This window comes from Poecile atricapillus, chromosome W (genome assembly GCF_030490865.1).
Source record: "Poecile atricapillus isolate bPoeAtr1 chromosome W, bPoeAtr1.hap1, whole genome shotgun sequence".
Lineage (NCBI taxonomy): Eukaryota > Metazoa > Chordata > Aves > Passeriformes > Paridae > Poecile > Poecile atricapillus.
The window spans coordinates 41,122,277-41,145,245 of NC_081288.1; the positions used below are offsets into that span (position 1 = coordinate 41,122,277).

Consider the following 22,969-nt stretch of genomic DNA (forward strand, 5'->3'; position numbering starts at 1 on the left):
AAAAAAAATTACTTCTTGAAGATTGCAAAAAAATTTTGAGAACATTCTTTACAATAAGTCAGTATATAAGAAAATAAAAAAAAAGCAAAAATACTTCTTTAGCACTTACAAACTCTCCAGACTTGTAGTTCCTGTCAGATCAGGAAACTCTGTTAACTGTGAAGCACCATTTAAAGTTCTACAATTTAAAAAAACAATTTCAATAAAATTATGGTGATGGAAATGTGGAACAACTCTAGTATGGCAATATAAAAAGAAAACTAAAATAAAAAGTAAACACATACAAAGTTCTTAGTTCTGGTAAATGTTGAAAAGCAGATTTTCCAACGAGCTGGATAGGATTATCATAAAAATGTCTGAAAAGAAAGGATAAAAAGACATTTAATGAAAAATATTTTAAAATATTCTAAATTTATTATTATATTATAAACAAATGAGTAAACTCTCTATGATGAATCACAGACTGTGCCCCTCTGGTTGTAGCAGAACTTTTGGGCTTTTCTCACCCTCTAGTCTATATTCACCACCCACATGTCACATTCTGAACATTCAAGTAGTCATTGTTTTCCTGTTTTAATGCCAGAATCCAGTCAACAAAATCTTCTCTCTTCCTCCCAGGTTTGCAAAGACAAAATTTCACATATGAAGAATTCTGTTATGACCTGAGACAAATTTAAGGATAGCACATGAAGAAGTCAGAACTTCCCCTGTTCAGAAGAGGTTCCCTTGCCCTTTTGAAGCCATGCTGCTTTTGCTCATGGCATATTACTCAAGATGAGTCATTATTTTTCTTACACTTATTTTGCAATTTCTTAATTTGAAGCTGTCCATTAAATGCATTTTCATGTAAGATGATGGGAATTCAGACTGGAGTCCATCAAGAGCAATTTTTACCAGCTTTTACACTGCCAGGAATGCTAAGAGATTTAGAAGTAACCATTCAAATAAAAGGTCGAAGGCCAGAGACCACTACTTGCTTCCCTTTAACAGGCTTGAAAACTGCCATTCTTTCCATGAAGCTAAAAAGATATGAACTTGTTTGCTTGAATGTGCTACAAAGTGTACTCACAAGAAAAGCTATTTGACAATTAGCCAAAATTGATACTTAGTTCAACATTCTTTAATATAAAGAGTCATTGAAAAGATTCTTATCACTTACATTGTAATAAGTGAAGGATTACCCACAAATGCACGCTCAGGTATTGACTTGATGTTATTGCTATGAAATCCCCTACAAAGAAAAAACTGTTTATATGGTAAGGAAAAAAAAAAGTGAAGACCCAGTCTGTATTCACAGTGCACAGTGATTTTTTTTTTTGGTAGAAAGAAAAATCTCTGTATGTAAAGGTATATCCTTGTTTTCTGGAATAAGACAGAACTGAAAAAAACGGAAGGGAAGGGAAGGGAAGGGAAGGGAAGGGAAGGGAAGGGAAGGGAAGGGAAGGGAAGGGAAGGGAAGGGAAGGGAAGGGAAGGGAAGGGAAGGGAAGGGAAGGGAAGGGAAGGGAAGGGAAGGGAAGGGAAGGGAAGGGAAGGGAAGGGAAGGAAGGGAAGGGAAGGGAAGGGAAGGGAAGGGAAGGGAAGGGAAGGGAAGGGAAGGGAAGGGAAGGGAAGGGAAGGGAAGGGAAGGGAAGGGAAGGGAAGGGAAGGGAAGGGAAGGGAAGGGAAGGGAAGGGAAGGAGGAGAGGAGAGGAGAGGAGAGGAGAGGAGAGGAGAGGAGAGGAGAGGAGAGGAGAGGAGAGGAGAGGAGAGGAGAGGAGAGGAGAGGAGAGGAGAGGAGAGGAGAGGAGAGGAGAGGAGAGGAGAGGAGAGGAGAGGAGAGGAGAGGAGAGGAGAGGAGAGGAGAGGAGAGGAGAGGAGAGGAGAGGAGAGGAGAGGAGAGGAGAGGAGAGGAGAGGAGAGGAGAGGAGAGGAGAGGAGAGGAGAGGAGAGGAGAGGAGAGGAGAGGAGAGGAGAGGAGAGGAGAGGAGAGGAGAGGAGAGGAGAGGAGAGGAGAGAGAGAAGAGAAGAGAAGAGAAGAGAAGAGAAGAGAAGAGAAGAGAAGAGAAGAGAAGAGAAGAGAAGAGAAGAGAAGAGAAGAGAAGAGAAGAGAAGAGAAGAGAAGAGAAGAGAAGAGAAGAGAAGAGAAGAGAAGAGAAGAGAAGAGAAGAGAAGAGAAGAGAAGAGAAGAGAAGAGAAGAGAAGAGAAGAGAAGAGAAGAGAAGAGAAGAGAAGAGAAGAGAAGAGAAGAGAAGAGAAGAGAAGAGAAGAGAAGAGAAGAGAAGAGAGCAAAATTGCTGAAATTCTGCACTTGTCTAAATGAACAAAACCAGATGAAGTAAACTTCAAAATGGCATTTTAAAATTCAGAGTACCTGCATGTATGTATATAGATACTATGTAAATATACACATCTATATGAACTAAGAATATCAATAGTTAGATATTAATTATTAAGAAGCTGACAATATATTTCCCCCTGTGTTTGTTAAACTGCAAGTATTTATTTTGCTGGATGGCACAAGTTTATGAAGGAAATTATTTTATACACTATATTGTAATGCTGATCTTCCCACAACCACATTTTTGTTGGGATATTTCAAATGTGGACACAAACAAAATGTATTTGAGCCTGCTGAATAGAGAGCCAAATCTTTGTCTCATCATTAATTACTGGATTTCATTCATATGAGTAATTCTCTATTGTGAAAAACAAAAGGAACAACTAAGATTTCAAAAGAACAATGATGATTTGTGTGGGAAACTCCCATTAGTTCAGTCGGGTATGAAGAAGGCTTCCCAGCTTAAATTTATGCATTACTAAGCCTCCAATTGTTCACTGATGCAAGCACCCTTGGCCATTACTTGAACAGGTCCCACAGTATCGGTTTTAGTTGTTTAGGCATCGTGCTACTGGTGATGAGCTACAGAGCAAGGCTTTACATCCCTGTCATCTTTGCATGCAGGTTCCAAGCAGAACGGGAATCTCAACTAGAACCAGTAAACTGACTGGATTTGAATGGGATGTCTTGCATGGCAGAAAAAACCCAAGGAGATGGCATGACTACCTCAGCAGAGGCAATCTGCTACTAGCTGTGCACAAAAAAGTCACAGTTTGTGTTTTCAGCCCAGGCACAAAGTCCGAGAGAGACACGAGGTCCCACCCAGAACACCTTTACTGAAGCAGCCCTGCAATGAGCTGGGCCTCTGTGGGGCTGGCCTTCCAGGGGCTCTGTGGAAGACATCCCAGCCTTACAAGATCAGCTCCCAGGGCCCACACAAAGCACAGAACCACATGGTCTCATCAACTGGGCTGGATTTGGGATGTCAGGTTGCAATTTTAGACTCCAAATGTTTTTGCACATAGTTGATACTCAGAGGTGAAATCCTGTGGGGGCCAGTACATAACCTCAGGCACATCAGGCACTTTGCTGGTGCATTTGGTGCAAACTGAGATACCCATTTTTGCCTCCTGACTCCAGAGGTCATCAAAAAGGCAATCCTCTGAGGTCACTGGATTTAATACCATTTATTTTATGGCATAAACAGCAGCTGAGAACGTTTGGGCTGGGAAACTCACAGCTCTGATGACTCTTCCAGAGCTGCATTCTGGCAACACTGGAGGTGCTGAGCAGGAGTCCACAGTATCTGAGGGTACCTGCTCTGGAAAGAATCTCAGGTGGCTACTTAAAATTGTTTTTTAGACCAGTTTTTGGTGTAGCAGGGGTACAACCATGTCCAACTAGTATATGATTACTTATTTTTGTCAAAAATCTATGCTGGTAGTACCCCTAACATGGTAAATAAATCAAATGGAAAGATTTCTGAACATATGCATTAATGTGTGTATGATGTGTGAACATAATTTAGTTAATTTTAATTTTTAATAATTCAACCATTTTTCAAAATAAATTTGAATAATTAAATTTGTTGATTTTCTTGATGCAAACTATGCCTGTGCACACAAAAGTGTTCACACACATTCAAACACAACATTACAAACATTGAACAACATTACAAAGTGTTCACAACATTACAAAGAACTGACTATATATATTGAAAAGAAATTGCTTTAATTTAATAGAGGTCAGGGAGGGAAGTTGGTAAAGTTTAATTAAACCTCATGGACTAATAAAGATGCCATGCCTTCTTAGCTAGAAGACTAATATATTATTGGATATTTTACAAAATCTAACTCTTGTGTTTGGGACTAAAAGTGAATTAATTGTGTTTGTTATTTACTGTATTCCAAAGAGGAAGTTCCTGGAAAAGACTCACTGCACAAGCCAATATAAAAGTAAAAGCTGTCAGAACTTGAATGGTCTAAACTGAACATTTAAAATTATTTTTTATGTATGTTGGCATGCTTATTAGTTTTTCCTAGGATATCAGTTTTTAAGGACTACTGATAAAATCACCAGCATTAAAAAAAAAATCACACACTAGACAAAACATCCTTCTTCTTAATATGAGCTGTGTACTTACAGTTCTTTTAGGTTTGTTAGTGTCCTGATAGCAGTGGGGAACTCATCCAGACTGTTGTAATTTAAATCTCTGTATGAAAATAGATTTTATTATTTTGGTTATGCACTGCATAACAGATAACATAGAATTGTTGGCAGTTGTAATGAACTATCATCTTTGATGTATTGAATAAATACATACTGCAAAAAGACAGGAAATCCTCAAAAGTGCATGGATATTTTCCAACAAAGTCTATTTAGAGCACATTATTGTTTCTATTTTTTATCAGCATTCTATTTTTAGTTACATTTTAGATATTCTGTAACAAAGAAAATATAAGTAAATTCAAGTACTACTAAGGGATTTGCTGTTTTATAAATTGTCCATTCTTTGCATTACATTAAAGTATTAACAGAGAAAGAAATCTTTCAAAAGAATATTCAGTGACTGGTGCTCTGTGCTTTACAAGTCTAATACATTTCTTTATAAAGATTTCTAACTGTATTGTTAATTTTAAGACTTGACAACAGTCAAGAGAGTACTTCTGACCACACAAATTGTAAAAACTACAGTGTAGCTACGTTAGTGACCTCTGCTTTAAGAAGTGCTCATGCTACAGCAGTAATTAGACTATATTCTGGTAGGCTGAATGGATTATAATCCTTCTGCCCTCAGCATGACATATGTATCCTTTAGCATTTAGGAGATGGCTGAAACTAAAATTGAGATATGCCAGTTTACTGTGATGTCCTCTGGCAATATTTTGTGAGGAAAATATTCTGAAAAACTGGAGCAAAAGCCTTTTTAAACAGGCAAAACCCAAGCCACAGTTTACAATAGATTGAAATTGAAATAGTATCAGGCTGAAGTAATGCAGGCAGGAAACTGCTGTCTGAACTCAACAAGGCTTTCCTTCCTGCTTGTAAATCTCTCCTGCTTATTGACAAAAAGAGATTACAGGCATGTACGGTTTGGTTTTGCCCTCTAGTGATATGTGATTTCCAGACCTACCCCTCAATGCAAACAAACCATCTTAAAGCTGGCGTCCATCATTTACACCAAGATCTCTTCAGATTATCTTGAGACTATCTGGGAACTGGTCTATACATGATGCAATTACTATGCTTGAGGCAAGCGCTACACTGTCCTGCTGCAGGGAAGTGGCCGCACCTACATTTATTCCTGGGTTTGTGACTGTCCTCTGTGTTTTCATCTCTCTCATGCCAGGTGGCTGGGACTGGGCTTGCAATTACTTATTCTATTGTTCTGTTTTTCCCCATTTGTGACCAAGTGCCATGTGAATATCACTTAAATAAACAAACCAAACCATTACATTTTCCTTCTTCCTTTCCCGTCCCCCTTTCCGGTGCTACACTAAGGGACTTCCTCTCAACTCACAGGCGGCTAAAAGTCCAAATTGTAAAATTGCAATTCAGTGGCAAGGGATCAAGGCAATCAAACTGGTGATAAAAAGCCCCAAGAAGCCCAAACCTTCCTGCTTCTTAATCTTAGTGAAAGCTGAAAGTGGGCAGGACACAGGTTTGTGGATGGGAAAGCAAATAGTCACCTTTAGATCAGCAATATCCATGTCTGAAACTTGTTTCTCATAACTGTATTTTTAACCTCTATCCTGGTTGGGTAAAACATCCAAAATCATTGAAAATGATGCAGCTGACTGCAGCAGGTGTGGGAGGAAGCACATGCAGTTTTACTGTCCCTGTGGCATTTCTGGGGTCTGGGTGACTCCAGAAGACAACATCTGTATTTGACTAACTGTAGCAAAATAATTTCTGCTAACCATTAGCACTGCATTCCTGTTTGGTATTTTATGTAGAATATATTTTTGCTAGATAACTTAAGAAAATTTGAATTGGTCTAAACAGAATTACAGTGAAAACTTGAGGAAGTTTCAGTCTTTACCGGTGCTATTCTTTATCAGAGCTCTCTAAAGACAAAACCTTGGATACAACTGAAGTATTTCTCCCACTTGTAAAGCACATGCGTAATTTGACTACCTAGAACTTTTGCTTCTTCCACATATAAAAAATAAACCTACCTAATTTTATAACTCTCCTCTATCGTAAGAGAGTTTCTTAATGTTAAAACTTTTCACTGTGGCAATTTCCCAATCTAGCTATCAGCTTTATTGATTGAACAAGACAAATGAATAGTACTAAACTAGGCAACCATAAGTTCATGAATAGTCACTTCTTTTTATATACTCAACACAGTTTTCAACTGTCTTTCAAACAATTTATCAACTGACAATGCTTATTAAAAAGGCAAACTAATTTTATAGTCAAAAATAGGATTTACTACACAGAGTCATTGTGAACTATCACTTAGATCCTGTAGCGATTAGGCAAGCCCAAACCCACATTTGGCTTTTGGGCTATTTTTATTCTTTCAGAATATTAATGAAAACACTCTAAAAAAAAAAAAAGAAACAAATAAGAGGTCAACTCACAATGTCTCTAGGCTGTGGAGCCCATCAAAGCATTTCTTTCCCAGGGAATAGATTCTATTGTTATGGAGATGTCTGCAGGGGAACATTAAGCATGCAGTCAGGAAAGCACACTGCACACAGTGGACTAAAGCAAAACATTTTGATGGTTAAATCAAAATTAACTTATTTTCAGGGATGCATTGGTTATATGCAACCATACTTTTGCAAGAGCATGTATAGGAGGCACCTCTACCACCCTCCACCCATTCTCCCAACACATCTCCATTTGGTTTCACAGAGGTAATCTGTTTTAAAACCACCTATATTGTTCAAAAGTGTTATATCCTGCAGTTCCAGGCTGGGGTTTGCATAATGAATAGACATATTCTCAATGATAGCTAATCAGGTAAGTAACATGTCTTAAAAACTGTGTGTGGGGTGTGAGGTGTATATTTGGAAGATATATATTCTGACTGTGTTAGAGGGTATGGCCCAAAAGAGCAGCCACTGAAGAGATGGGTAACACAGCAGACAGGTAAGGGGCATCAGGCTTGCAGAATGCAAAAAAGCACAAAGCCATAACACAAAAAGTTCTAGCTTCTCTGAGATGAGTGAACTAAGTAATCTTAGAAGTGCTGTAGCTTGCCTTTCTTTGAAATTACGAAAATCAGTAACTACTTCCTAAAATATTTAGTAATTGAAAGTAATTTTTATATAGTTTAACCAATTCTACCCACCCCCTGTCCCATCCCAAGACTCTGAGTTCTGCCTATTTCTGCCTTTTAGACTGACATAGAAAAAAACCACTCTGAGTGAAGCTCATTAATGTGATTAGATTCAACTTGTATCCACTTCAGGTCATTTAATTTAAAAGGAATGCCTTTTCCCCAGATTTTTCCTTTTATTTTGTCCTCAAAATCCTACCCCTGTAGTGGAGGGAACTAAGGGAGAAGGGCTTTAAGAGAAAAGAAAGGCTGTGAATGAGTGGCTGCCAGGCCCCTCATTTTATTCCAAAAATATTGTTAAAGATCAGAGGCTCTCCAAACATTCTGCTGAACCTAGAGAAACTGAGTCTATCTATCCATCAAAGGCAAGGATTCTGACATCAAAATAAAAATGTTCTCTGGGTTTTTCCTTTTCTAGGAAGAAACCTAATCAACTCTGTATTTTTTTATGAGTACTCTGACCTTTAATGCTTTAGTTAGCATGAAGAGTGCATCTTCAAATTCCAATTATGTTTGGATCTTTAATTATAAAGATTTTGACCTGCTCCAATTGACCATGCACTTTTGCACCGTGTTGAAAATTTGCCATACTGTATAGAGTCGCAACCCAATGAAAGCAGAACCACACACAAAGATTTTGATGAGCCAAAAAGATCAGCTGTTTTAGGTCATGACGACTTAATCATTTATTAATCACTATAAAGCCCAGAAGATTAGAACTAAGCAAGGCAGAGCTTAAATAAGGAAACCTAACTGAGCAGAAGCAAGTATGGCCTGAAAAGAAATTATGTTCTCCTGCATTTCTTAACTGTGCTCTTACCACTCTATTTCAGGTAGGGGTCTAGAGAACAGAGTTCAAAACAGCCTCTTGTCTTTTCCATTGCTGATGTAAGTCTAGAAGGTCAATCAAATCACAAGTCCAGCCATTCTTTAACTTGAATGGGATTGATATTTAATGTAAAGAGAAGGCAAAGGCTTTGCAGGACAAATCAGATGTTAATCCCCATTTTTGGGGCCCCATGGAGACAGAGATAGTGACTATAGCTGTCAGGGAAGAGCCCTGATGGGTGTCAGGTTCAACGCTTACGCTGGGGCTTGAGTATGCTAGAACATGCTACGTGTCTTACATGTAAGACCATGGTTTCTGGCAGCCTATAATGTAATTCTCTCTTTAATAATGCTAATGTTTTCCAAAGCATCCTGAAATTACTTCTCCACTTAAGTTTCTCCAGCCAGTCTAGATTTTTTCCACTTGGTAAATTCCCAGAAGATAAGAAGCTGAAACCATGATTCATAGTATGCCTTCCAGATTTTGATGCCAGCTGTGCATGTTTCACTTAGTTGAACCGGTACGCAAACATAACCAAATACAAAACTACATATACTTTCTATGACAGGAAATACATATTTTTTTCTACTAGATGGCATTCTTTCCAAGTCCCCCAGAAAGATTTCCGTTCATTTCCTGTTTCTAATCTTCCCTCTTTCAATCTTAGATAGCACACAATGCATCCCTTCCTGTTTGTTTTGCTGACCAGATAGGGTGATTTTTAATTCCCTTAAATATTTTTTTATTGAGATGGAAACTTTTAAGCTAGATCAAAATAAGTGATTTAGAAAATGCTAGTACAAAGATGCAATAAAATCTGTTTCTCCAAGAGGCCAAAGTCCTGCAAGAAGACACTGTGTATAAAAAGCAATCAATAGAACTTACAGAACTACCAGACTGGAGAGGTTTCCAAAGGCATAGTCCGGTATGTAATGAATTTTATTCAGTGCCAACGTCATTGCCTGAAGTGCTGGTAAACTCCTAAAAGCTTGGACGGGAATTTCTGTCAAGGAATTATCATCTAGCCACAGGTGTCTAAGGGAGACCAAGCCATTGAAGCAGTTGGGGGGTACATAGTTGATGTGGTTGGCATCCAGACGCCTAGGAGAAAAAGAAACAGAGAAAATGGACTTCAAGTGAAGTGGCTTTGCACAATGGCTATAAGAAGTTGTCACCATGAACATAACCCCAAAGGATGGACATGGGTTGCCACTTCCAGTTTTCATTTCCTGGAGATTTTACCTTCCCTTCTTGCTTGCAGCCTCATCCTTGAGATCTCAAATTGTGCTTACACATCTGCTTGTCAGCTGGCTCTGCAGAGACAGCTCTTCTTTGGAGCTATCAACTCACTGAGAGCACACACTGATAATTTTTGAGCAAAGTCTCCCTGAAGACTGGCTATGATTTTGTTTCCTTTCCCAATTGTTTGAAATCATGGAACAAAAAAGTGCAAGGAACTCATCCAGAGATTCTCTTTCAGAGCTTACAAATCACTGAGCTGCAAGATAATTTGGATTTCCATATTTTAAACACCCATTCCAAGACCCATAAATAGAAGTCACTTCTGAGTCTCTGGAGAGTCCTGCTTTACCTTTTCTTAAATATTACAGCTATAGAATCACAGAATAAACTGTGTGGGAAGGGACCCACAAGGATCATCTAGTCCCACTACTGGCCCTGCACAGCACCATCCCAAGAGTCACATCATGTGTCCAAGAGCATTGTCCAAATGCTTCTTGAACTCTGTCAGGCTTGCTGCTGTGAACACTTCCCTGGGGAGCCTGTTCCAGTGCAAATGCTGTTCATCCTAGTGATTCTAATGAGAACTGAAGTTCACATTTTTTCAGTAGTGGAACATAATGTTTTTTACCTAGAGATCAGTATTGCCAATGTGATGTATTTGTATTGAAAAAGAAGTTACTAAATGCACTTCAGCTGCTGCAGAGCCAACAGAGGGAGCTCAACTGCACATTGTACCTTTGCAGAGTATGGAGGTGATGCTTTGTTGTCACACTTGAGTAATTAAGGATTAAATTTAGTGAACCTTTTTCAGATGTGGTGCTACATATATAATGTCATCTATTCACTGGCTTTTGTTTTTGCTGTGTTTTGCTTTTTCATTGTTATTCTTTCAGGGAAAGATTTAAAAGTGCACTTCAGATTTCTGAAACTTTGTGAAACACTTGGTTGGGGATGTGGGCCCTTGATACACTTTTTCTGCTTTTAATGTGTTGCAGAGACTTATACCTTTTCCCTAACATGAAAGCTGTGCTCTAAAAATTGTCATGAAATGTTTAGAGAGGAGTAATTAAGTGAATGGTAAAAGAGAAATAAATTTAAATATATGTTTGAAAATACTAAGAACAAACAGCCACACCTGGGGTACAAAGAAGTAATTCTGTACAACCTAAATTTGGTCTCCTTGAGAGAAATGCAATACTCTTTGTGGTGGGCATATTAATCTCTTTATTTAAAGCTGCTTCCTCATTTACAGTCATGTAAAATGTCAGGTCCATTCTATCTCCTGTTCCATGCTGGCCCTACCTACTGCATGAGAACAAATAATGACTGCCAAGGCTCCGTGCCAGGCTGGCAAATAACTGAGACAAGGTCAGTTGGAACAAATTTATAAGGTTCAGTGTCAAAGCCCTTGTACAATTAAATTTTCAGTATAATAACTGACATGTCAGGCAGCAGAGACAGAGCTTCCAAAATAACTCAGTGGTCTGTCAACAAATGGGTAAGGCTGGAAATGTTTAGAAATACTCATGTTGTTCTTCCTCCTTTCCCCAGGCAACAACCATGTTATGCCTGTGTTTTCAAATAAGGTATAATTTGAACGAGTAGATGAGGTTTCTTTGTGTTCAGTCAAAAGTAAATTTCTTCCCTGCTGGTGATGCTGGTATGTAAACTAAGAAGTTACAGTTGCCTTAGTTTGACAGTTTCACTGATTAAAGAATGGAGGCTTTATTCAAACTACATGTGCTGCAGTATTGCAGTTAACATCTCGTTCAACAGGAAGCCTGCCTGTGCAGCCCTGATGTGTCTTGCTCACTCCAAGGGAGCCGCTCACAGGATGCCTGGCTGTGTGGAAAAGCCAAGAGTTGCTTATTTGTATGTGACCCTGTGGCTGAAATGGCATCACTTCTGCTGTCCTCAGTGAGACCAGGATTTTAATCTTACCAATATTGTGTAGCAAATCAAGGAACTGATTTTTTTTTTTTTTTTAATAGCTGAAGTTTCCAAATACAAACTCACCACTGGCTATGTAAACAAAACCCACAGAACAGAAAGAAAAACAGAACTGCTATACTGCAAATGAAATTCTAGATAGTTGAATTATTGTTTAAATAAAGCTTGGAAGAAACAAAAAAGCTGCAATGATTTGTGCTTCAGGTTCTGTAATTGGATTACATATCCTGCAAGTACTTATAAGAAGTACTGCCTCAAGTGCTCTTTCGTTATCTAATCTTTTTAAAATTTCCAAGTACCGTTTTCCCTCTTGCAGATATTAAAAGGTTTCAGTACTGGTTATGTTTCCTGTCATACTGTAGGTAATGCACACTGATGTATAAAGGACTGATCAAAATCACCCTTTTCAGCCAATTGTTTTACATGTGTTGATCAAAGTTTTGGCACTTTCAGAACTAAACCCATTAACTCACAAACATGACCCTATTTTTAACTGAAAATATATGTAGATAACATGTGGTGAGTTTGAAAGCTGCTATTGTATTCCAGAGAGAGCTAATTTAGGGAAACAGAAATACTTGATCTCTTCTGATAGGCAGCATGTAAATAAAGCAGCCACTATGAAATTCACCATGAGCTCACTTAAAATGTCTAAACCTTTCAAAGCAAATGCTTGAACTATGTGGACTGTAACCCACTAGTGTTTCCTGTGACACACTGTGAATTCTCTGACCATGCACACAAATTATGAAAAGATACTGTTCCTGCAGAATGAAAACCTCATTTATTGGTACAGACAAAGGCAAATGTTTGAAAAATATTTGATTTGCATTTTTTTATCAATGTAATATGAATAGATACTAAGTTTCATGCCAGTGGTAGGTTTCTAAGGGAATATACACACATACGTATATATATATATATATATATATATATATATATATAAATATAAATTTTCCCCCCTATTTTCTGTATCTTCTCTCAAAAACAGCTACAACCTGGGTATATCTCACAATCAAGAAATTCCTTAATATCTTGTTGGAGCGCCTTGCTCATTCACTCAGGTTTAAATCAAATGCTAGATAGACCAGTAAGGAGATTTCTCTCAAGCCATTTTTCCCTCTGAAATGAACAGCTATTACATGGATTGCCTCATCTTGAATGGATGAGGGCCAGAACACAATGAAAGGTCTGGAGAAGAGGGAAGCCACAAAGATGGATAGAGAGGTCAAGGATAAAATGTTTCTTTTGATGTTTAAGTTTAAAGTAGGAGAAGTAAAAACCAAAGGAAAAGGGAGAATTTTTAACAGGTAGGGGAGGCAGAGAAGTGGGGGCACAGGAGGACTGATTTTAGGCATGGTGGATTAAAGAAAGTGCGCTTCTCTCTCCCTCTGTCTTCTCTTCTCCTGACTCAGCTCTGGTATGCAGGGAGCCTCAGTCAAGTCCCTCCATGAAGTGTGCAGTAATGATGGATGGGGGCTGTGGACAGGGCCTGTCTGGGGAGGACATAAAGGCCAGGAGAGGGTCACTTGTAGCCCACCATCTTTGTTACACAGACCCTCTTAAGTGTTTGTTCACAGGATTGACTAAAGTCTCATTTAAGTAATGGCAAGTGGCATCTAAACTAGCTTTGAAAAGTGGATGTAATAAAAATAGAGCTGGCTATGTTGTAAGCCATGTTTTTCAAACCTGGTCTTTTAAGCAGGATATCCCCTTCAGTCCACAGGGGAAAATGCTAGAACTATTGTAAAAAGCTTAAGTACAACACAACAGCCCAGCAGTTCTCACATCTCACTTTTACAAGACTGATACAAAGAACCCTGCATGGCAACACAAGACCAAAAAAGACAAATCACAGGTCACAGTTTAGGAGCATTTGTTTCTGTCCCACTGCTCAGTTTTACATGAGGTTTCCACAGCCCTGGGAGTTTCTCAATCTGTAGTGCTTCTCTTCACATCCAGATGTGCTCAGGAGTATTGGTAAACCTGCATTCAAGCTGATGGATGCTATCACACTGCATACAGGCAAGAAGCCAACTGCACTGCTGTGTTTATACAAAGGTTGGCTCTGATACTGGGTACTTTCAATCCCCACAGCTGGGAAAAAGTGGGGGCTAGCAGGAGTTGTTGGATTATCCCAGGAAGTTGGCTGCAGAATCACATCATGACCCTACAGATAGACAGGCATGTTTGATGTGTCTGGGAACACTCACAAGTCCTTACCCAAATGGCTCGGAGTGCCCTCTCCTAGCCTCCCAAGAAAGGTGTCACCTGCTGGGGACAGTCCCAGGTGCATGTGATCTACCAGAAGAAACCCAGAAATACATTCCTCAGGGGAATGTTATTTGGCATGGGTCAAAAGTGTGCCAAGGACCCTGCTAACAGTGCAGCTGGGCGGGCGGCCATGGCCAAGGCCTGGGAGCGCTCTGAAGCACTGCCTGCTTTGCTCAGCTGGTTCTGATTACCACAGCGTGCCACTGCATGGCCCTCAGGACCTGACTGGAAACCTGGTGTAAGCCCCTGTACTGCCAAACACTCCAACAGCAGCTTCTTGGCCTCCCACATATCCTGATGGGCTTCAACCAAGCAGGATGATTTCTGGCTAGCAGTTCGGAGGTTGAGAAATTTGTCTGTCTTAGAGATGTGATAAACCCCACCTCTTTAGAGATTACTCATAAGACAGGAAAGAGTCAGATGCTTGGTGCCTTCTATTGGATGAAAGGAAACATCACCCAGTGGCCTGGAATTGCTGATCTAATACAGCCTCTTTGCACCCCATTTTGAGAGCAACTGGCTTGTTGAGTTTGGGACTGCACATAAAAAAAACAGTAGCAAATGCTTTTTAGGTAACCTTGCACCTCTACCTTGATAACCTTGGTTATCAATCCAGAAAAATGTCTGTGACTGAGAGGGGTGGTCTGATACTGTACTGCTGCTTGATGTTTCAGTCACTCCTCTGTTGCCCAGTGCCCTGGGGCTGTAGCAGCCCAGACGGTGAAGGTGTGCAATAAAATGACTGCAACAGCAAGTTCTGAGATGTCTTTGTGTATGTGTAGACATCTGCATGGGTACAAACAACCCCAATTTCAAATGTGGGAAATTCCTTCTCTGGGAGTTTGTGGGCATCTGCTGTGGTACCAGCTTTCTTAAGGATAATTCCTCCTGTAGCCTTCATTATCATGAGGTGTGACATGGAAAACCACAACTAAGGTTCCTGTCTTTTCATGAAAACAGTTCTCTGGAGAGAATTTAACTTCATCAAAGTTGTTTGATCTTCTAACTAAAAATCAGGATTATTAACAGAAGCATCACACTGGAAAATAATTGTTCAAATTTAACATTTCTGGGGGTGGGGGGGGGAGGAAGGCGGCTTTTTAATTTTAAGCCTGAACTGGAAGAATTTCAGAACTATGTGCCCTCAAAGTCTTCCAGTGCTTGTTCAGAAACAACAAGCATGGAAACTTTTCTTGAAATGTCAAATATTTGGCGGAGTACAGGGACGATGAAAAATCCATTTGCTGACCTGTTCCAGACAGGCAAGTACTGAGAACATCTGAGATGAATTCTAGACAATATTTTGTGTAAAAACTGGTGTCACCATCAGGGGGTCTATAAATACTGAAATACCATATAAATAAAATGTAAGAAATCTACAAAGTATGTTGGAAAATTTTAAGAAATTTCATTGATACTACTTTACTGTTAATAGTAAACTCCAATTAATTTGCTTCACTAAATTGCAGCTTTGCAGGTTGTTAAGGGAAAAAAGATGGTTTATTTTTTCCATGTGTCAACTGTTTAAAGTGCTAACTGTTTAAAGTTTTGTGGGCTATATTGTATTCTGCCCTATTTTCCACTGTCAAAGTAAAAGTCCTTTAAATTTCACAGGAATGAGAGCAGGTGATGCAGTAAATAATGCTTGCTTTTTGAAATGTTCTTCATGGCTTGTGTGGCATGAGTAGTGAAGTAACACCTGACCTGTTATTAATTTTGACTACCTGTGTATCTGGCAACGCAGCAGTAAGAGCTGCTCATTAACAATGATGTCTAAACAAGAAAATAAACAGAAAGAGGTTTCATCTATAGAATTCACTGCAAAGGGCTGTGTTACAATAGTTCCAATAAAAGAATAGCAGAAGCTTTGCTTTTCCATCTGCAGTGCCAATTACCCTGTCTTCTTCATTGAGCAACATTTGAAAATGGAGATCTGCAACTTTTCAGTGGCTAGTAATATAAAATATATAGTAATGTGTTTGGGAAAATAGTAAAAAAAAGATTACTGATATATCCTTGCCTGTTTTTGACCAATCCCTTCTTGCTCAAAAATACTGAAATTATATGTCAATTCTGGTCAGTTCTGGCATATAAAGGGTGTATTTGAAAACAAGATAATTGTACTAGAGAAACAAAGATACCTACTTAAACAAATAACTGCATTAAATAAAAAAAAAATTGTCAGAAAATAAGCTGCTAATTGAAAATAACATATCAATATATGTATGCAAAGTTTTTGAACTATACATATATGTTAAAAATCACTATAAGTTTTCTTGATTTAAACACAGAATGGAGATATTGATGATGTGCGAAACACAGAATCCAGAGATTTCCTGCTTATAGTCTGTACTAAAGAAATACATTTGCTTAAGGTGACCAATAGGGATGAGAGCATTCAAGTGACTCTTTGAACCCTGCTGCCAAGTACTAAGTTGTGACACATCAGTGATTGTGTGTTCCTCCCTTTCAATCAAGGTATCTGCACACTATTTTGTGCTTGACAGAAATAAATGCCATTTGAATTGTTAGGACTAGCAATCTGGATAATTTGTGTTCACACTAGATATCAGAGGAAAATTACTGCCCATACAATAATACAGATACCCTTCTGCTCAAAACCACATCCCAAAATCAGCATGTGCTCATTACTTCCTTAATTCTCCTGCCACAGAGGGAACTAGAGTCCTATGTAAACATTGCCCAAGCTCTGATAGCTGAACTTATTTATTAATCATAGCAGCACATCACTGGTTTCAACTACTGAACTACAAAGACTTTTATAAAACTGGAGAGTATTTTAATATTTATATTATTTATATTATTTATATTATTTAATATTTAATATTGTTCAATCTTATTGCTTCAGTGACAGAAAAAAATTTGTCATTCATTTGTTAAGGTTTTTTCATAGATTTTTTCTGTCAATGGTGAAATTCACAAATCCTACACATTTTTGGTTAACTTTTGCATCTATTTCTCATTTTATAGTAATTATTGAATAATATCTGCTGTCTGAATAAGATTGATCTGTTCTAGAGGTAAGTCAAGCCTTAAGAAATTTATGAATATTTGTCACTCAAATGTGTCATACCATTTTACATACCGGCAAAAGTACTACTTGGACAATAAAATGGAAGAAATTGTTGCTTGTTCCTGCAACACATCAGCTCTTGTTCTCTGTACCACATTTAACATCAATTAATGGGCCTATCAATATTGACACCTATACTGCCATTTTTTAGCCTGGAACTGGATAATAGGGAGAGCATATCATTCAGAAATGCCCTGGTTGCAAAAATTTGTAATTAGTTTGCATTATGAGTGAACATGGAATATTAATGTATGCATATGTACATGTTATGCACACCTGCACAATTAGACATGGATACTTCTATAAAAGGATTTGAACATAATCCTCTTCACATTGATTAAGGTATCAAGGTAGTTGCTATGGTTTACACCTTTGCATGACTGCCTTTCTCGAGTAAAATCACAAAAGGAAGAGACTTGAGTCCCATCACCAGCTTTTTTTTCCCCCGCATAGATGCTAACCTAAAGCAAAGGGTTAAGAGGCTTTGAGAAATCATGCCACCTGCAGACCTAAACATAATAAATAGAAGAAGTTGTTATCTTATAGAAACTGCTTTTGAGAAGGCTTTTAACCTCTTAATTACACTCTTGAAAAGACTCCTGATATTAAAAAGGCTTCAAGAAATCCTATTGTAAATCAGAAACCAATCCAAAACAACCTTGTGAACAGAAAATTCCTAGACTATATGAAACAAGAAACTGAATCTGTGCACACCTTTATCTGGCAGGCACAACCCCTTTTAAGCAAACAAAAGAATAATAGTTTTCTTTTCCTCAAAGAGGTCTCTTTTGCCAGTGATCATTTTTCAGGTGATAGTAGCTTTTCTGTACAAACCCGTATCGTTCCATCTTGGGTCTGCCAGGCAGCTGTCTAAAGGTTTCTACTGACCATTCCTGTTCTCCTCTGTTTTAATTCAGTCCTTTAAATAGACTGCATAAACTCCAGTCTACTTCTTCAACTTCTTCACCCAAGGAAAAAAATTTTGCAACAAAGCCTGAGTGAGACTGTCATTTTGTTTAGAAACTGTACTGAAAATTTAACAATCTCTTTCAGAGTAACAAAGGAACTCTTGTTGGCTTGGCTTATCATGTTTTGGTCCAGAATGTGTATAGAGTGATGTGATCTCAGCAAGATTTTTTTGTTTGTTTAGCAGAAACAAAACCTAATATAGTCACTAGACCAGCATTTTCTCAAGACTTTTTCAAAGATCAAAGGAAAGAACTGTAACCTCAAAAGTATAGGGCTGAGATATTTCTGTCTGTGTCTGGTCAATAAAGAAAAAAGGCACTGACCAAATAACAATTATAAGATAATTAATTCTTAGGGCTGTTTCACCTTTAGAAACCTTAACAAATGCTTTGTACATTAAGGAGGCAAAAGTAGTTTAAGACAGGCATAAGAACATGGGAGTTATTATAGTATAATGTGTGTCTCTGTAGTGCTAAGTTATACATAGATGATGTGATTTTTCTGAAAATAAACTAATTTCATTAATTCTGGTCTTCAGATTTTGGCTGAACAAAATGTATACAAAATATATTGACCTTTTGGTGAAACTTCTTCACCTACACAAAAAAAGAATAGTATATTCAACTTAGCACATTTCTCAACCAACACATCTCTAACCAGATTGGTACAAATGCTTGTTCTATCCTTGTCAACGTTAAGACTTTTACCTATGACATTGGTGATCAGTGCACACTGTAACAACATTTCTTGTGAAAGCTATTTGAACTTCCAGATTGAATTCTCTGTTTGGATCTTGCAATGTTTTAGGAAAATAATTTTATTTGAGAATAATTCTGTGACAATATAAAGTGGTTAACTAAAGCACAGAGAGGAGTCATTTGTTATTTTCCTCTGAGCAAAGAACTGCTTCTCTGTTTTCAGTCATCTACATATTTCATGCTGCAGATTCAAAATCAGTATATCCTTTAGAAAATTCTGTAATTTTCCTTTGTATCAGGTGACAATAAAATTTTGTTGGTAGTTCAGAAACTAACTCAATTTACCACAGCCTGTGTTTAGACAGCAAAAATGTCTTTGTGGTTTCAAAATACGAACTGCAAGTGCAGCAGCAGAAACTCCTGATGCCAAAGTGCCTGAACAAGAACATGGCAGATGAAGTTCAGTACAGATAGGTGTCAAGAGAGGCACTGGGGGAAAAAGGAAATTCAAACTTTACAGGACAAGTTCTTGAGTAGCTACTAATATGCTAAAAAGAGCTCCTGCAGTGGCAATAAGAATGAAAATAACAGCTCAGCATTCAGTAAAGGTTAAAAAAATTAGACAAAACAGAGTTTTGAATTGGTAGCAAAGCAAACAAAAAAGCATCCATTTTTGCCCTCTATAAACCCATGGCACGCAAGCACTTTAAACACACTGTAAAAGGCTTCTCCCTCCTTCACTTGTCTGAGATCAAATACATGAGAACTGAAAAAAAAGTTCATTAACATGACATGGATGACAGAGGAAATGGAATAGCTTCCACAAAAGAGACAATCCTAACAGATTGCATCTGCAAAATTGACTAATGGAGATAGAAGAGAGGTATATAAAACTGGTGTACACGAATACAGAACTGCTGCTTCTGCTTTGTCCTGATGCTGCAGAGAACATCAAATGTGGTGAAGAGTTCCAAGTAAATATCGGAAGGCACCTCACCATGCTACACAGGCTAGCTGATCAGCAGACATAAAAAATCATGAGTGTTTCACTGGCTCAAAATGCAATTGTACAAACCCAGAGAAGAAAACCCTTTAGCTACCAAAGCCACGATAGACTCAGTGAGTCCTTGAGTGCAAATCTCTGCTGGAACAGTTTACCAAAGCAGTGTTATACTCTTTGCTGGACCTTCTTGCTTTCCTTTGGCATCTGTTATTGCAGGATGGATGCTGGGCTAAGTCAGCTTTTAGCACGGCCTGGTACAACCATTCTTATTGGGCAGAAGCACACCAAAATAATTTCATTCATACCACGAAGCAGCCACTCTTCAGTCTTGGTCTAGCAGTTCTGGCAGGAGTTCTGTTAAAACTGAAGCTTGTGGACTGAGTCAGCACAGACAATCAAGAACTATAAATACAGAGGCCTGCCTGAAGCACAGAATATAATTAAGCATCTTCTAGTACACTTTGTTTCATGAGTTATTAGTGTTTTCCATACTGCTTAAAAAGAAAAAAATTATACCAAATAAAAAAAAAAAAAACCCGAAAAAACAAGGAAGGGAGTAATTTGGGATTCCTTCTCTTCCCTGGTAGAGAATACTAACAAGAAATCATGTTCTTGGCAGAAAGCATTGCAGGCCAAGGAGTGTCTTCTCAGAGGTTGAACCAGTCTATAACACCACAAAGAGGCCACCAGTGTCATGAAACTACTGGAATGAAATCAATCACTTTTGATGTTTAATTGAGAGTACAAGTCTCTCGAAAAGCAGCTCAAAGAGAATTACAAGAAAAGGTTGATCCAGCACATTACAAAGTAATATTAACATATAATTATTAGGTAATTGTATATTAATGTTCATGCAAGGTTGCAAATTGATTAATCAGGAATACTCACAGAGACTGCAGGCTGCGCAGGTTCTGGAGTGCTTCGGTAGGAACCTGGCGTAGCTGGTTATTCTGCAGCATCCTACATTTTGAGTAGCACAAAAGCAAAGATAATTTCTTTCTACTGCAAATTTTCTTCCAAGCTTACATTCTTTGTACTGGTCCTACTTCAAGATTACAAAGTAAGTTTCACTAATAGTTCATTCCCCTGCCCCGTCAAAGGCCTGCTCTCTTCAAAGCAAACAAATACCTGTAACATATCAGCTTTGTTAACAGCTAGGCATCAGCTTTAAGCAGGGTATTCAAAGCAGCTGAGGATGTTAAAAGAATAAATCCGATTTGCTTTCAATAGGGCTTATAACCGCCTAATTGCCTCCAGTGACTCTGAAATTTTCATTCTCGTTTACTGATATTATTATCCTTCTGGAGTGATTCTCTTCTGATGAAACTGTGAAGGACTGACCCTTGAAATCCTTACTCAGGAAAATGCAACAATGGCAAACTAATTCTTAACTGTGTGAGGCATTTATGATTTAGTTTGAATAAAATTTTATTTCTATAAATAAACTGCTTTTTTTTTTTAAGGGAAATAAATTCTCTCAAACCAAAGGTTGCTAGCAATGACTTGACAAATCTTTTTTCTGAAATATCACATAATTTTCCTTGCAAAGATTGAAAAATCACCTTCCACTCCTAAAGAATATTTTCCTCCTTTTGAATATGGTTTCAGTGACACTACCTAACATCCTTGTTTGGACCAACTACATCTATAAATATTCTATGTGGCTAAATCTGAAGTAGTACATGCTGCCTTCAAAAGGAGGCATATTCAATGGGACATTGTAAATGAAATAATTTTTGGCAGGCCTAAATCTGCTTGGGCCAACAAGAGTTAGAGCTCGCCAACTCAGAAGTAGATGGAGTGGGAATCTCTTCATGCTTCTTTTCCTTGTAAGTATTTTTTCAGTAGAGATTTGTACAGTAGCATCAGGCCTGGCTTGACACTGCCTAGGAGGCTGCTGGTCCCTGCTAATAATACAGTTTTTGTGAACTTTACATGGGCAAAGATCCCCCGTTGTGTAAACATTGTGAGATGTAGCCTGCTAGTAATTTAATTAAGTATATATCCTGTCTTATTACTCCAAATAATACATGCTTTTGTAATATTTTTAATAATTTATCTGATAGTCATTACACTGCAAAGAACAATATATGAAATGTGAATTGTGTTTTAAATTACATTGTGTTGTTTACAATACTGTTTTTCCCCCCTTGTCTCTCAAGAAAAGGAAATCCCCAGTTTTGTGTGATCATGAAAAGTTCAGCTGAAATCAGTACTTTTGAGATAATTAAAGAAACTATTAACTGAATCAGTTTGTACCTTTGATATTGTACAGACACATCTACTTGATGGGCAAGTTGTTTTTAGAATGCCATTAATGTTTTCCAAATTTTGTTTAGGATACTTTCTATGTGAAAAAACAAAGATTTAATGGTGTTCATATGTATCTTCAATTGAATTGTTCAAAATGAGCTGATCAAAATATGTAATTTACTTGATCAAAACTTCACTGGTTAATTAGTCCCCTAGAGCATTTAAGGAAATCAGAAATATATCAAACAACACACAGTTTACTTACAGCACTTTAAGACTGAAAAGGCCAGCAAATGCTCCCTTAGGAATGTATGTCAAGCCATTTCCTGCAAGACGTCTGCAAAGTTTGAAAAAGGAAAAGAATGAATAGTTTTTCTCTTCATGTGGAATTAATTTGGTTGCTAAAAAGTGCAACACAGCTATGTTTGAGCAACTGATACCAGAGGCAGTGGCTTAAGAGCCTAGTTTTGTCATTAATACACTTTTATAAACAAAAAAACAAAACCCAAAAATACCCAAAAACCCAAACAAACAAACAAACAAACTCCCCCCCTCCCCCCCCTCAAAAAAAGAAGCCTGTTACTGCACAGTTGATCCACAGAAAGCTGGACTGCAGAGAAAAAAATTCACTTTCATTGCAAATTTGGTTTATGGTTTACAATGTACATTGAATTATTCATATTCTTTTCAGGATTTGGAGCAATCCCAGCAACTAAAATACATAGTGGCACCCACTAGTATCATAGGACTTACATGCATGAACTTTTGGAATTGTGCATGTATGATTTCCCTGAACAGTTCACTCATCTGTACATAACAATGTACATAACAATGATTAAAGTTCATTTTGAAATAACAACACATAAAAATGCTGTACTGGTGGAATAACAGTTTTTCCTGCAAGCAGATGTGTAACAGGTTGGCAAAAAATGTATCTGTTAGATTTTTTTTCCCCCCTACTTCTACTGCATCTTGTTCTCAGATTGCCTGAAGGTATTTTACAGTCCTAGGTAAGTACACCAAATACCTCTGTAAAGCATGTTAC

The 22,969-nt window shown here is 38.0% G+C and overlaps 1 protein-coding gene across 1 annotated transcript in view; it reads right to left on the minus strand.

Moving 5' to 3' along the window:
* Window positions 1-22,969, minus strand: part of LGR5 (leucine rich repeat containing G protein-coupled receptor 5) — an 88,877-nt gene that overhangs the window by 16,488 nt on the left and 49,420 nt on the right. The window contains exons 3-10 of the mRNA XM_058862836.1: window positions 22,190-22,261; window positions 20,560-20,631; window positions 9,327-9,542; window positions 6,909-6,980; window positions 4,463-4,531; window positions 1,160-1,231; window positions 285-356; window positions 110-178 (exon numbers count right to left, since the gene is read on the minus strand). Coding sequence (XP_058718819.1) covers window positions 110-178; window positions 285-356; window positions 1,160-1,231; window positions 4,463-4,531; window positions 6,909-6,980; window positions 9,327-9,542; window positions 20,560-20,631; window positions 22,190-22,261 — 714 coding nt within the window. The remainder of the gene's footprint in view (window positions 1-109; window positions 179-284; window positions 357-1,159; window positions 1,232-4,462; window positions 4,532-6,908; window positions 6,981-9,326; window positions 9,543-20,559; window positions 20,632-22,189; window positions 22,262-22,969) is intronic.